Consider the following 16,003-nt stretch of genomic DNA (forward strand, 5'->3'; position numbering starts at 1 on the left):
TCACAGAATCATTAGGGATGGAAAAGATCTCCAAGACTGAGTCCAACTGTTAACCCACATTCACCGTGTTTACCATTAAACCAAGTTCCCAGGTGTGAAATCCACATGCCTTTTGAACACTTTCAGGGATGGTGACTCCACAACTTCCATGGGCAGCCTGTTCCATTGCCTGAACACCCCTTCAGTGAAGTAATTTTTCCCAGTGTCTAACCTAAAGCTCCCCTGGTGCAACCTGATCCCATTTCCTTTTGTCCTGTCACATGTTATCTGTGCGGTGACAACAATGAATAAGATGGCAAATTATCCAGCTGCATTTTACACTGCAGTGATTTGTTCAATTCAGTCAGCAAAACTGCAGTTGTAGAAAATTGTTTTTATTGTTGTGTGATTGAAACTCAAGAGTTCATTAAAAAAAATTCAAATCTACTATTATGTAAACCATATACCAACAATGTACTTCTAGGAAATTCAAGGCTTCTCATACTGAACATGTGACAGATGTGTGCCAAACAAAACAGCCCCCAAAATGACCTAAATAGTTTTACCCACTTTCACCTGCTGTGATACAATCCCAAATCTGGAGGAAGTCTTGTTGGAAAGAGTGAAAAAGGTTCAAGAAATTTGTATTCTAATCTGTATGACATAAATATAATGAAGCTAATGCCGTACTACATAAAAAATGACCTAGAAATATTATGATGAAAAAGTACATGTACAGTCTACTTTAATTTTTTTCACAGCTACTGAACCAGAATACTGAATTTCCTATCATTATGTAATAAACTATTTTCTTAAAATCAAAATTAATTTAAATAACAGGTTTTGAAAAATTAGGGTTTTTTCCCTTGCTATTATCCATTTCAGACACATTACTTACTTATTTTCCTGTAAGTTGCTATAAGATATGTGGATACACATGTAAGATGGCAAAGGCTTTAAGAAGCAAAAGAGAGTGACAGAACTAGCAACTAAAAATCACAGAAAAAATATCCATATGTATAGAAATATTTTGCCTATAAGCACCACTGTTAAAAATAAAAGCAGAGCCTTACAGGACTGGGGGGTTAGGCTACCTTGTGAAATCACTGCCAACTGCTGTTATGCTCCTTGTCCAAGAACTTTGCTATTGGGAGTTGTTAGACATACTGGCCAATTTGAACTCGATATTGGAACATATTAAAAATAAATAGCAAGGTTTAATGAAGTCAATGATCACGTTTCTAATGGTTATTAGCCTAGAAAGCATGGACTTGGCCCACATCTGTCAACGCATTCAGGGGGAAAATCTCCTTAAAGAATTGAAGAAATATCTTACAATAATGGAACTATTTACACAGACATGGGGATATCATGTACCAGCAAGTTTGGAAAATGGCTAAATTTCACACAGTGATGACAAGACCAGAGGTTTGAAGCTGCCCTACTTAGGGCCTCTTCAGCATAGCAAATAGCATGACTGAGATTAAGATCTCTCAGCAGGACAGACAGACAGCTGTCACTTTAAATATGTATTACAAGGTTCTACAGCAATGTATAATTTTGCACCATATAACCACACTTTTTACCACAGGTAAAAAAACTTTATCACACAGATTTCTACCTGGAGCGGCTGAGCAGAATGAAGTGCTATTCCAATAGTAGCATTCTTGTTTGGGCTCTTTGGCCAGTAGTTTAGGGAAAATTTCAAGCTAAGTTAATCTTACTGACTTTAAATCATGTAATAGTAATACAGCTGGTGTGCAGTAATGCTGATAAAAGAGGAGCAGCTGGAAAAGCTACGAGTTCCTTTTGCCAGTACTAAATTAATAAACTGTTACCTATAGTACAAATAGCTCAAACATGCTTTGGTGAATTTCAGACTCACTAAAATGCCTTTTCTGCCAGCATTTGTTACTGACTGTGTTAGATACGGTGCAAGGACATCGGACAGGCTTTCAGCCAGAAAGAGAACGCAAGTGAATGGTATTGAAAGGTGGTGAGTCAAGTCATCTCACAGCTGTTTATGGGATACAATAAACCTTGGGAAACATTTCAGAGATTTGGTGAAACTTCTGAGTTTCTGAGGTTTGGTGAAACCTCAGAGGTTTGGTTAAAAACTTTGCAGAAGAAAACAGCCACATATTCCAGACTGGAACTCACAGAAAGGTTAGAGTTGAAAGGAATTACAGAGAAACTAAAGAAAACTGCATGGCAGTATTTTAGTTCTAGTTTTGACAATCAAAGCTCTAGTCTAAGAATGCAGGTCTGTACAGTAATGCTCAATAGCAGTGATAAAACAACACAGGCCTCCTAATCCTACCTTAATGGACTTCATGGACACACCAAGGCCCACCTCACCCTAAAGTTCTTACAGTCTAAGTGCCATCCTTGCGAGGAGCTCTGGATGTGCAGACTCCTCCAACTATGGAGAGCTGGCAGAGCTCTGCTAAGGAAGAAGCAAAAAGGTTGTTTGAAGTTCACTGCAGTTATGAGGCTGTATTTCTGTGTGATAAATGTGTGACCAGATCTGAACCAACCTTTCCCCATTAGCACCAAGTGCCTTTCAGTGTGAACCAGCTATGGCTGTAGAGTTTTGAGGTATGAGAACATGACAAAAATGAGGGGATAAAGCAGAACTCTGCAATTATGTGACCACATCTTAGTAACATGCACAGCACTTTATGTACCCATATAGTGTCTAACCTTGACTGCAGAAACAGGAGGGCAAAACAGGGAAATACCAATTACTCCACTGCAAAATCACTGTTCTGACTTCAACTGCAAACATGCAAGATGTGTTTGCAAAATACCTGCTTTTAACTGTGAAAGTGGCACATTTCATGAGGATTGAAGTATTAATAGTATATTCAGATAATGTAAATATAGGCACACGCATTTTAAACATTTGTTTTTCTTTTACAGCCATTTCAATGTCACTGCAACAGTTTGTGACTTAGGTCAGAGGCTGTATGAATGTATGAACAGCCCGACCTTGCAAATGAAAATTTGGGAAGGGCTCTCCCCATATGGGTGTGCCCTTCGAGCCTGCACAGTGGATTTTTTAGGCGAGGCACAGTGTGTGCAGAACTGGGCCCACCGTTTAAGTCCTAAGGTCCATCTTCCACGGCTGAGCAAGCTTGGACAGTGACAGTCAAGTGTCCTCAGGACTGTCTACAGCACCCGGTACTAACTGGGGCTGACCCTGCTGAGCACCCAAGATCTGACGGGATGGGATGGCAGGGGGGCATTGAACTGCCAGGGGACGGTCCCACTGAGACTTGAACTCAGGACCTTGGGATTCCAAGTCCAGAGTGCTACATTACACCACGGGACTGCCCTGGTCAGAGGCTGTAAGACAATAAAAATGTTAAACAAACTCAAGCTTATTTATTTGTGAAGCAGGACTGATTTCTACAATTTGTTTCTTATTAACATCTCTGTACTGTCCCTTTCCCTGTACTGAAATAGCCATTCATGAGAGGCCTTGCAGTGAACCAGACCTGACAAATGAGCAGGTTGAAAACAGGCAAAACTGTTTGGTGGGTTTGTTTGGATTAGTTTTCAGGCAGTTCCAGTTGCCTAGTTGAATCCCTTATACAGCTACATAAATGTTCATCTCAGCACAAATTAAAAAGCAGAGTAGGACTAGAAGTAAACAACCAAAGTAGCTGATTATGGTTATTATCTTCACCAAACTACTGCTTCAGATTGCAAAATGAAGCTCCAAAGACTACTTAGGCTTCAACCATGTATTACAGCTCGTATCTTCCTAGTGAAACAACTGCAACCGTTACAAAACCCAAATGAGAGTTAAGTGAATAAATACAAGGAGACAAAAACCTTTTGAAGGACTAGACTTTCATTTGTTCTACCCTTAAATCAGCAGTAGCAGAATCATAATGTATTATTGGCACTGTTACTGAAATAGCAACAAAGGAAAAAAAATGAATTGACCATTTAAAAGTAATCTGTATAGGCTCGGAGGTTGTGTGATGTACGTCATCTTTGCCAATATACAGGGAATTGTAATGAGGGCTTTCTGAGACTGCAACCACTTTCTAGGAGTTCTTTTTCACCACTTATTGCTTTTCTGCCCAATAAATCCCCTCTATTCATTTCCTCTTTGATGTTTTGTTTTGCTTTCAGTATGCAGAAAACTAAATGTGGCCTCACTGATTGTTAGAGAATAGGCTGAACATCTTAGCATGTTGTATGTGTGCAGAGATTGATTACATTTTAATTGTACATGAAAGGTTGTTAAACGGATAATAAAAACCATCAGTTTTCCAAAGTACATCATTATAATTAGATCCAGCTAACAGTTCTTCTTCCTCCAGAAAGACTGTTTTCTCCCCTACAAAAAATTCAGCTAAAACGACAGCTTCATTTCACTCTTGCTTTATCATAGGTTTTGTCTGCTCAGCAAACTCTATAGAGGTTATCAGCAGATAGAGCTGCACGAGCTCAGAACACACATTACAAAGACAGGCATGGTAAGCATCATCTCAGAAATGCAAATACAGTTCATTTTCACTCTTCCCCCAGGTAGATTCAGATGGGCATCATTTCCATCTCTGGAGAGGGGAAAGCATCAATTTACTGCTAGCTACAACTGGACATGAAATTGGTTCGCCACAGCCCAGTGTCATTTACTGATGTTCATTGCAGTAAGGGTAATTTTGGTAATGTGACATAGGCCAAGGTAGACAGAAAAAAACCCAAACCAACTCCCCCCGACACCCGTACCAAAGGAAAGAAACCAAAATGGACTTCAGTACTTACCCAAGCTCTGGTTTTATGTGTGTGTCATACCCATAACCCTTATGCCTTTTTCTTAAAAGCTCCTGAAATCTCAAATACCCAGGGATTTTTTTTAGTTTTTCTTTCCTCAGCTACATCCATTTTGAGTCCACAGTGAACGGCATATTTCAAAGACCGCCAGAGCACTAGCAACAGGTGGACATTTTAATATTATAAAATAAAGACTGAAGCACTTGCATCCCCTGGTGGCAGTCTGATTTAATTTTGGTAACAAAACACAAAACCAGACTGAAATCTCCATAAGAAAGAGTGGAGTTCTATTTTTACCCATTTATGCATTGAATACACAAATTGATGCACATTTCCAAGAGAAAGAAAAATATTTTAAAATATTTTACAGTGATTTTGTCTTTTTTGTCAGGGTAGCGTAGATACAAAGACCTGCAAAACCCATGTGATTTTTGGACATTCAAATTATGAAACTACGAGAATTATTTGGAGACAGACTGAAAAATGGATTTACACTGTGAAAATTCCCACATTACTCATGCAATTCTTTCTGTTACTAAAAACATTATACTCTGCATTAGCAGGAAACCAGCTTTCAGTCAAACAACCCAAAAGACTAATTGTTTTCCAAAGCCAGAAAGGACAACTACAATCTCTTACTCTGTTCTCTTATATAGCATAAATCAACGGCATTTCCCAAGAAGGTTCTGGAATTTTTTCCCTATGACCTTCATTAGTGTTAACTCTCTGCATTCATATAGAAAATTATTAGTATAAATTGCTTGAAGTACAGGAACAAAATCAAACATCTCTGTCAGAGATGTCATCCTCTGATCTTCACTCTGACCACATATTCTGAGTGTAACTAGATGGAAATAGCCCTGATTTACGAAGTGTTTATGGTAGCTGAGCCAGATTTCAAATATACATTCAAAAAACCTGGCAATGCATGCAGCAGAGACTAACACCTGTAGTCACAGCACAGGGATTTTTTCTCAACCTCACATATAACAAGATTCTATACTGCAGGCTGTGCTTTCTGTGGGATAAGCTAGGATGTAAGATTACTAAACACCTTGACATGACAGTGTGCGGTGAAATGTCTCTGCACATCCTGGCATTTGCAGATCATGCAACCAACAGTCCGTTTTCTAGGGTGCCACAGCCTATTGTTTCTACAAACAATGGCAGCATTCTGAAGCTACTCCCTCTCTAGTCCCCATCCAGACCTTCATGTGCCTCTGAGAAGCAAATGTCTGCCAGTCCTGACCTTTTTGACAGCTGAGTGTGATCCGGAAGGCTGCAAAACAAAAATTAGTTCTCTAGATCTTGTGAAGAATGTTGGCCTCTTGCCTTAGATCTCTCCAAATAGCTGAGGTAGTTCAGAAACAGAGGCTGCTGGAGTTTTTAGCTGAATGAAGGGTATCTATTGGTAACCTTGGGCTCACTTGTCCCTCCATCTTAATTCTGCAGGTACTGTCTTAAGCGTTCTAATGCAGGGACTGTCTTAATGCATACTTAAGAGAAACAGACATGTGATTGGGGCTCTTCAGGCACTGCTGTTAGAAGAAAATATTAATTTTTGTAGAGCAACATATATGAAGGAAACAGGAAGATTAGAATGCCCTATGACTCCATTAAATGACATATGATATCATAACTAGATAAGGGACTCCATGCGAAGTTAAGACAGAAAATCATTGGTATCTCTTATTTACAGTGTATTATGTGGATTACAATTTTAGATGACTCAGCCATGAATATTTTAAAAAATTCTCTATTTTTCCCAGTAGATCAAAGGACAAATGGATTTAAAACTATATAAATTTTGGATTAAGGTAACAAGCACACATTGCACATAAAACTATCTGCATATTAAGAATGAACAATAGTATTTGAACATTTCTACAGAAATATGAAGTACATCTAGATTACTTAGGCCCATGTTGCTGTGCCATCTGGTGGCTACTAGTTTATAATGCAGAAGCTGTCGAAAATATGTACCCCAAACCCGATCCTCCCTCTTTTCCAGGCCTTTTCTCACATTTTTCCTCTATAAAACTTAATTATTTTTATTATATTTTTATTTATTTCTTCTCTGTCTTCAGGAAACAAAGAATCAAGGATACAATGTAGCACTATTTTTGCCACTACAGGATATGAGGGACAAAAGGAGGCTGTTACAGGCAAAAAATTACAGGATACCTGTGACCTATTTGAAGCTAAACCCATTACATTTGAAACCAGGATACTTTAGGCTGCTTCTATTTTAATGCAATGGTATGTTATGAAGGACAATACATGTATCTGTAACTAGATAAATCTACAGAAAGAGGTAAATTTCAGGCATAAATCAGTGACACCTCTCTTTGCTATTTAGGGTTTCTGTCTTTACACAGAGCCACACACATAAAGAAAGACTTTAAACATTAATTTTGACCATTTTTATGCAGAAATCTACTTTGATTTCCTCACTGTCTCTCCTCCCCATCAGATTCCTTTGGTTAGTAAAGCAGAGCCACAGTAAGGCCATTGAAGTCCATGACTAAGAAATGGAGCTCACGTACTTTTTTATTTCAGCTGTACACAGACAACACAGAAAAAAACCCCACTAGCCTTCTTCTCTTCTGCAGTGACCAGGATTAGTCCAGAAATCCCTTGGTTTAAACAAGATACAGAGTTTCTCTACTGGGCCTCAATAATCTTACATCTTTACTAACAATAAACCTTGTCTGTGGACAACAACCCACTTTCTGTGGGCTGGCAGTCAACAAAGAAAATAATTATGGGTCTACACCCGGATGGATACAGAGATTGGTAAAGTTCTTTACTCAGAAATTAATGGACTGACTTTGTTGGGATTTTTTTCATTATTACTGTTGCAGAGTGTATGACTAAAAGACTGCTTGGAGATATTCACAGAATACTAGAGACACTTCCCAATCCAAAAGGTGAGAGAAGCTGAAAGAGTATATATATTCAGATAGAAAATACTGAAATTTAAGATTTTTCAGTTTGGGTTTTTGCCTTTTTTTTTTGAAATACCAACAGCTTAAAACCACAAGCCAACACCTCAGAAGTAAAGACAGAACTGACACAGAGAAATACTTCCACCACTACATTGTGATATAACTGAGATGTTTCCTCCTTCAAATGGATTGACTTACCCATTATCCAACCCATTCTGCCCAACTTTCTTTCCTACATCACCTACCATCACACCTGGCATTGGTAGGAGAGTTTTTGTATCTCGAATCTGTATAGAAGTGAAACAAAACATTATTTCAGTTGTGGAACAATGGAAGTTATTGGCAGAACTTTACAAACATTGAAAATATTCCCACCTTGTACTCTCTTATTAATGCTAAAGAAAGTTCTCTGTTTCTTCCAAGCACGTAATACTGGATAACATAGTGTACTTAAACCATCCTCTCATTAAGGACATAGATCCTTTAATGAAAATTGCTTTAGCAATATGACACTAATTACACCACTGTGTTAAATATGCCTTAACACCAACGACTGCTGTCATCAGACTAGCACTGAAACCTTCTTCAGGTGTACACAGACACAGTAGGAATCAATGGAGCTTTTATGCAACAATCAGCATTGAGATATTCTCCAATTCTGTAGTGAATTCTGTTCAGTCTGCAACTAGTTCATTTTACTATGTACAAGTTATCTACTGCATTGCCATACTTACTGATACCTTTAATCTTATAAACTGATTTTTTGTGGCAGAAGCTTGCAGATTTCACACAGATCAGCCTGTAGAACGGGCAGACCTTAGGCCCCATGCAAGACTTTCAGGACTTTATATAAAAAGAGTTTAACTATTTGAGCATCTTGACTGTCTGGACAGTTTTGAGCTCTTTTGTATCTTCAGATTTTTTTGCAGAAAAATGACAGTACAAAACTGGCTGTACAACCATCACAAAATCAGTGAATACTCAAAACCAGAACACTTTTTACAATTGTAATAAACTGTGAAGGCATTAAAGAATCTGCTGGCTAGAGATAAATAAAGCATAACAAAAAGCCTTTGATTTTAACCCACGAAAGAGAAAATGATTAGCAATATTTCTACCCTACCTGTACAAGAAAAGAATGCAATCCTTGGCATTGACCATCAGGAGTGTAGAGCTGGGCATACAAAACTGCATGAGTGGCATGTTTCCCCATATTACCAGCCAAGAACTTTGCAGCTTCAAAGTCAGGTGTATTGATGATAAATTCCTGTAACCAGGAAAGAAAAAAGAATTACATAAATCATAAAAATCAGCACACAGCTATTTCCTTTCCCCCCACCCTATTACCCTGGTAATGCTTTGAAAACATTCATGAACTGCCATGATTTTGTTCTGTACTGCACTCTAGCAACTGAGATCTCTCTTATTCTGCACAACTTTGCAGACAACACATGTAGTTAGGAAACAAAATATAGTTTAGAAAGTTCATTCCCTCACTGTAAGGCCTGAAATTCAGCCTTTTTAATTGGTCATTTAAGCACTGAAAAAAGAAAGCAAAGCAGACTGATGGACTCAGAAGAATTTCCTAGATCTCAGGTTAAATGAGCTACGAGTTTAAGTGAGGGACTGTGAGGACTGTTCAGGTGTGAAGGCTGAAGCCTATGCAGGGACCACCTCCTTCACATGCAGTTTTGTATGGAAAGGCAGCACACTTCCCAGTTTGGACATCTTGGGAGCCACAAGTAGTAGAATTCTGAAGAAGACTTTTATCCTGAAATCTAGACATAGCATGCTTTCTAGATGGAAAAGAAACCTGAACTCAGAGCTTCATGATCTTGTCAAAGATTTAGTCATTTCAGTCACTTTTACTGCAGTACACTCACCGCCAACCTAAAGCTCTATTCATTTAAATGGAACTTTTCATGCTGCCAGTTTCACAAGTCTTGCTCGGGATTTTTTTTAGAAAGAGGTCTACTTGTCTATGTTGCGTAAATGCTCACTGAATTGCTTGTATATGAAAAAATACAGTCTGAAATGTTGTCCTCTGGAAGAATATAAGATCTTACATTTCAAACCTATGATTTTCATTTCTTATTACTTTGAAGCCACTTCATGATGTGCCACTGCTTCCTGGCTGCAATAGCACTCAGTTCTGTATATTTTAGTGCAATGATGCCACAGTCTTTGGAGATGAGCCTACCTTCCAGGGACACTAAATAACATATTTTAAATTCAATTTAGCATAAACCAAGTATGTAGATGACAAAGAATGAGAAATTCCAAAAGCCTCCTCTAAACTTCTTTTTTCTTCTCCCTTAATGTAAAACTACTATGAATTCTAATAATTGACCAACAAAATGCTAGGATGATGAATTTATTTCTGCAGTATGATAGTAAGCCCTATTCTAATGGAAAGAGCAGTTTATCCTTTTCTTTCTTTGGGTCTGTTTGATAGTCTTCTTATATCTTTTTTTGCTTTCCTCATCATAGGAAAGAATCTTCATCTTTGTACAAAACCCCTTAATATTTAAAGACAAAAGACAATTTAAGCTGCATATTCAACTACTCTTTAGGAGACACAACAAAGGAGAAGGCTGCTATCCTTATTTCGTATCACAACCAGAAGAGAAAGAAAACAAAAACTGTTGCTGATTGTTTAACAATAAACAATGGATTTAAGAATTTTTAATAATTTAAGTATTTTTTACAATATTTTACATTTGAATTTGACTCTTTCTTGTTAATAAAAGAAATCTCTGAATCACTCTGTTCTGTTAGTAACAGAGCTTAACACTGTCAAACATTATTCCTGTGCATTAAGAACTAACCTGAGTGCTACGATCAAATGTGGCAGTAGTTCGTATGCCTTTGGTATTTGTTCCATGGCTGAGTTCAGTTAGAGCAAAACACCCAAAAATCTAAACAAGGAGATACAAGGCACAGGTCAGGACCATTTTGTTACAATAATTAAAACTGCAAGACATTCAAAAGATTGCAAGAAAGTAGCAAAAGAAGCAAGAAGCCCAGTTTGGCTCAGTGTATTTATCTTGCAAATCAAAGAGGGTCTGGCCAGACAGTTAATGTTGCCCACATGGCCTAGACTGGAAAAACTATTTAGAATTGGCATCTTCTGCATCAGACAGACTGCACTTATTCTGCAGGATACTTAGTCCTGAGACTTCACTGGGCTCCACGTGATGGTTTTTTGGCCTTACATTATTATTTTCCATTTTATAGCATCAGAATGGAACTTTTATGGCATCATAGTAAGGGTATGTACATCCTGGTATGTATGGCCAAACTTTGCGAATGAAGATTTGGGAAGGGCTCTCCCCACGTGGGTGTGCCCTTCCAGCCTGCGCAGTGGATTTTTTAGGTGAGGCACAGCGTGCGCAGAACTGGCCCCAGCGTTTCAGTCCTGAGGTCCATCTGCCACGGCTGAGCAAGCTTGGACAGTGACAGTGAAGTGTCCTCAGGACTGTCACAGCACCCGGTACTAACGGGGGCTGACTATGCTGAGCATCCGAGATCTGATGGGATCGGATGGCAGGGAGGCCTTAACTGCCCTGTATGGTCTCCACTGAGACTCAAACTCACGACCTTGTGATCCAGAGTCCGGAGTGCTCTCCATTACACCACGGGACCGAGTGACTGGATATAGACTAAACTGGTATAGTGTCACCTATATTGCCTTTCAGAGGAAGTTGCCAAACTTTGTCTGCATATTAACTTGACAGTCTATAAGAGATCCAGAGAGAGATTTAGCAGCCAATAGTGAGAATAGTCAGAGTTCAGTGCTTGAATCTGCTCCGTGGTCTTTTCTTTTGCTATTTAGAAGTACCTAGGTAAGTAAAGCGATTTAGCACAAGAGTGCAAGTGGCGATACGGTTCTAAAGGCGCCCATTTCTCACAAGTTATTAAAAAAATTACCTCCATGTTATAAACTTGTTTCACAATGTGTGCAAACCTCATAGAAGCACTGATAATTGAACTTGCAAATACCTGTGAAAATAGAGAATTATGAAGGAAATCAGTGCCTTGTGATGGAAAGCACAAATTGCACATGCACAATAACTTGTAATAGTGATGTTCAGCAAAGAGATTGGGGAAAGTGGGCTGCACAGTAAACTATGCTTAAACCATATCTGGATGGCAAGTCAGGATTTGATCTTTTCAAGGTCCCTTGTCATAGCTCTAACCTGTTCAAGCCTTCATTGCAAATGCTTAAAAATGCTTTCCAAATGTCCTTAATGATGTCCCTTTGAGTAAAGCAAAACTTAAAAATACTATTCCGGTTCATCTTATTGCAAATGGACTAGGAACTGAAGGTAGCTGCTTCAAGATCAAACAAGAATGCCATTTTTAAAGCTACCCTCAGTTTTCCTAGATGGATATTCACGTAACAAAACTGTAATTTCTAGACCCCTTCCACCACGTGAATAGTAATAATTAATTAATTCAATGGATATTATTTGACCAGTTGTGTTGACTATTCTTTCTGAGAAACTTATTTGGGAAGCAACCAATTAACATAATCCAGCCACTGATGTCAGTGAGAAACATTACACTGGTTTCCATTCGTTCTGGATTCTGTCCTTAATCAAGACACTGGGATTTAGGGAAGGGAGTTTCTGATTCTTCTAAACAGCTAAAATTTAATTTCATTTTTGAAAATGAAGGACTAGGAAAAGATAAAACTTTAATAACATAGGCATAAAGCAACAGAATTATGATATTAGAAGTCACTAAAGTTCAAATATACACCTGTATACCCCTTGAACTGTACTTACAGCGCCATGTAATAAATACTGGATACACAGAGACCAATCATACATTCCTATACAGAGCATCACATTGAAGAACTTAAATGGGTTCTCTACGATCTCTCGCTGATTAAGAAAATCATACTCAAAGAGTCTTTTACAGCGCAGAAATGTCAGCTCCTGATATTTCTCACGGAGCAAATCTTCTCCAGGATGACGTGCAAAGAGAGGATCATTTTCCAGAGCAGAGAAGATTCTGTTCTTGAGGGGGAAAAAAAATCTGACATGAGAATATTAATTTAAAAACATTAATAAAACCAGTTAATTCTTTTAGGATAATACTGGGCCTCAAGCTACAATCACTTGACAAAAGGTGTAAATTTATAAAGCAAAAACTCCAGAGAATTAAAAATATATTTAAATGGTCTGTCATTATACATAGAGCTCATGCAGCTGAATTTTATGAAAGCTCCTTCATCATGAAGTAATAATGATTCACTCTGAATGTACAAGAACAGTATGGTAAAACTTACTTGTTTTTTATAGCAGCTTCATTATTTCAATACATGCCAAGTTGCTGAGGGTATCTAAAGGGCAATGTCACTCAAGCTGAGGACAAAGGTAAAACTTCAGGGATTACATTCAGTCAGAAATATGCCATAATGGTAAAGCCATTAAGCTACCACAATTGCTCTGTTCCCAGATGAAAGTAGAAATGTACTCCATTTAATGGAACCATCATATACACCCATTCAATATAGGGATGTGCATCTTTTAGTTTTAATTTGTACCTTTTTTACATTAGATAATATACTATGGCACTTTCTAACTCAGATCTGTGTCTTGAAGATGTCCACATCTTAACTGTCTTTCATGTAGTTCAGGAAAAAATGAGGTGCCTTAGGCAAAATCTTTCAAAAATATTTTTAAGGTCCTTTCCTCCCCTCTGAAAAGAATGACACAATAAAAAGGAAGAAAACCAGACTTCCTGTGTTTTGCCTTTGAAAAGCAGGAAGTCTCTCTCTGAATGAACATCACTATATGCCCACACAGTTTTAAAACTCCCTCAGACACACAGCACTTGAGTTCTTCCTATGCTCTTACACATAGCAGTGAGATACAGAACAAGGCCTTTTTGATTTCTCCAATCTACCTGCTAGGATTTTAATCATTATGGTGAACATTCAAGATCAGCTTAAATCCATGTAAATCTATACCACCCTCAAAAAAGCTGGTTCTTTCTTCTCCTACGTCTCCAGGTCATGCATTTCCACACCCTCTCTTGTGCTGCAGTTAATCTCTTTTTTTGGTAGGATTAGCTTTCAGTGAGGTAGACATGTTAATCTGCTCAACTGCAACATCACATACGCACTAATGCAAGCACAGATGATGATAAGAAATTATGTCAGGTCAAAGACAGACAGAAATACTGTGTTTGAAATTGGCTTGAACTTAGCTCCACTTAAGTGACTTGCAAAACCATGGGATAAATGACCTAAGGACAGTAGTGAAGAAATATGGTACAATACAGTTCTTTCTCCAGTTTGAAATGAACACTGAAGTTCTGCAATGTAGCACCTGCTGGTCTCCTCCGTACTGATGTTCAGCAATTAAATGAACCATATGAGACAGCAAAGTAGGTTGCTTAAAAGTTCAGCTCTGCTCTGAACACTGGATATACAAACCCAATTTCTCCATGCCTCATATTTACAGAGTATTATCAACTACTCTCCCTTTGAAAATCACATACTTACTTCTACTGATACCCCCAAAATTAAAACATGCTTAAAATTCTTTCTAAGTTTACCTTAAACTGGATGGTATCTTCACCATTTAGGAATATTGCCATCTCCTTCCAGCTGAAGGAAGCTTTCTTACGATATCTGCAAAGTGGGCCTTTAGGGAAATCTGGTAGCAAACTATCCCACGAATTTTGTTTGTCGGTGGTTTCTTTCTGATTCAATGTGGATGCCATCGTTAGCTAAAGTGCACAAAACAAGATAAATAACAAACTGAAGCACCCACAGATGTCTGATTTAAAAAAAAAAATCAAAAGGGTTGTGAATTAAATCTGTAGACTTGTTTAAACCATGAGAACAGCAGTGCAGAGCCAACTAAAAGCTTGCCCTTTCCTTTTTCTAACTCAATTTCTTGAGACAAAGTAAGAAAAAATGCCTTTGATCAGATGTAAATAAATGACATGGTCTTTGTTACTAAAATACGAGCTAAATATGAAACAGGGACACCATTGGTTAGTATCATGCAGTAAGAAAGGGGGAGTTAAAAGACTCAGGCAAGAAAAAACCATATCTTAAATAACAAAAGCAATAAGGCTCCATGACCTCTGCTGGCAACTTGTTGTGTGCATCTATGGGTCATGCCAGAGCACTGCAAAACTGCACTAACCCTGCAGGATTTCATTACCAGTAAGTACAATCGTTCTGGTTTAGGAGAGAAGAATAATCTTGGGTTTTGTTAGAACCAGGCCCAAAGGAGTAAAGACTGATGCCTCTGCTGCTTCCCGAAGCTGGTATCAGAGAGCCCTCTGCTGCTCACAGCACACCCAGGAATTCCTGCCACCACGCAGATGGCAGAGATCTCTGCTATACTTGTAAGGTGCAAAAATCATCGGGCAGGGGAGCAGAACTGGCCACGTTTTAACAAAGGGCCTGGCTGGAAAGCAATTCAAAGGCGTAGTTAGGACATCTGGGCTCTGGGCTGGCCAAGGGCTCCATATGGACTTTGAACATTAAATAAAGTACAGAAACTACTACTTCAGCTATCTGCCTTTTCCATCACATTTTTCCGCCTCATCATCTTGATATATCTCTTTGTTACATTTCCTTTCTTTCAACCTAATCCTTTTATGGAGGACATCCTCTAGTTGTGGACAGTACAAACACAGCACAAGAGAACTGTATGCAACAGTATGTCTGCAAGTGACTTCCAAATAAGTTCTAGGAAGGCGCAGTTCTAGTACAGAACAGGTTTGGAAAAAAATGAGAGGGGAAAAAAAGACATTGAGAAAGTGTGTTTCAATCTGCAGCCAAATAAATAGATATTACACTTCTAACTAGAAAATGGGTAAATCAGGCAGAAGTTCAAGGGTTCTGATTCATAACAGAGAAAAAAATTACATTGAAATACTGCAGCTATTGCATCTAACTTTATTTACATTGCATATCAGTGAGATTGCCCAAATGAGAAAACCTAAGCATTAATAAAGAAAGGATTCTGTACTTAAATCCGACTTCAAGCAAATAGTTTCAAAACTAATTGGGAAAGCTAAACAGGGGGTTACAATAAGAAAGTAACAAAGGAGTGCCCTGAACAATAACCTCGGTGTTAATTTCAGTCTTGTATTTTCAAACGTGTATGAAGCTTCAATTTGACAAGAACTGCTGCAGTTTCATTGTGACATGCAGAGTTGGAAACCTTTTCCTGTGAGAAGTGCTCCTGCTAGTGATTCAAACCCATGACCGCACAACAGCGGGTCACAACTCATGGGGGAAATGTCAGTAC

At 38.4% G+C, this 16,003-nt stretch overlaps 1 protein-coding gene across 2 annotated transcripts in view; it reads right to left on the reverse strand.

The window, feature by feature from the left end:
• ACOX3 (acyl-CoA oxidase 3, pristanoyl) overlaps positions 1 to 16,003 on the reverse strand; it is a 33,776-nt gene that overhangs the window by 16,932 nt on the left and 841 nt on the right. The window contains exons 2-7 of one of the 2 annotated variants that reach the window (XM_071556880.1): positions 14,289 to 14,462; positions 12,509 to 12,742; positions 11,649 to 11,720; positions 10,547 to 10,636; positions 8,842 to 8,985; positions 7,917 to 8,005 (exon numbers count right to left, since the gene is read on the reverse strand). In XM_071556880.1, the coding sequence (XP_071412981.1) occupies positions 7,917 to 8,005; positions 8,842 to 8,985; positions 10,547 to 10,636; positions 11,649 to 11,720; positions 12,509 to 12,742; positions 14,289 to 14,456 (797 nt within the window). In that variant the 5' untranslated portion in view covers positions 14,457 to 14,462. Of the gene's footprint in view, positions 1 to 7,916; positions 8,006 to 8,841; positions 8,986 to 10,546; positions 10,637 to 11,648; positions 11,721 to 12,508; positions 12,743 to 14,288; positions 14,463 to 16,003 lie in introns of those variants that run through there. The other variant, XM_071556879.1, reaches the window with a different exon arrangement.

This window comes from Pithys albifrons, chromosome 5 (assembly GCF_047495875.1).
Source record: "Pithys albifrons albifrons isolate INPA30051 chromosome 5, PitAlb_v1, whole genome shotgun sequence".
In the NCBI taxonomy this organism is placed as follows: domain Eukaryota; kingdom Metazoa; phylum Chordata; class Aves; order Passeriformes; family Thamnophilidae; genus Pithys; species Pithys albifrons.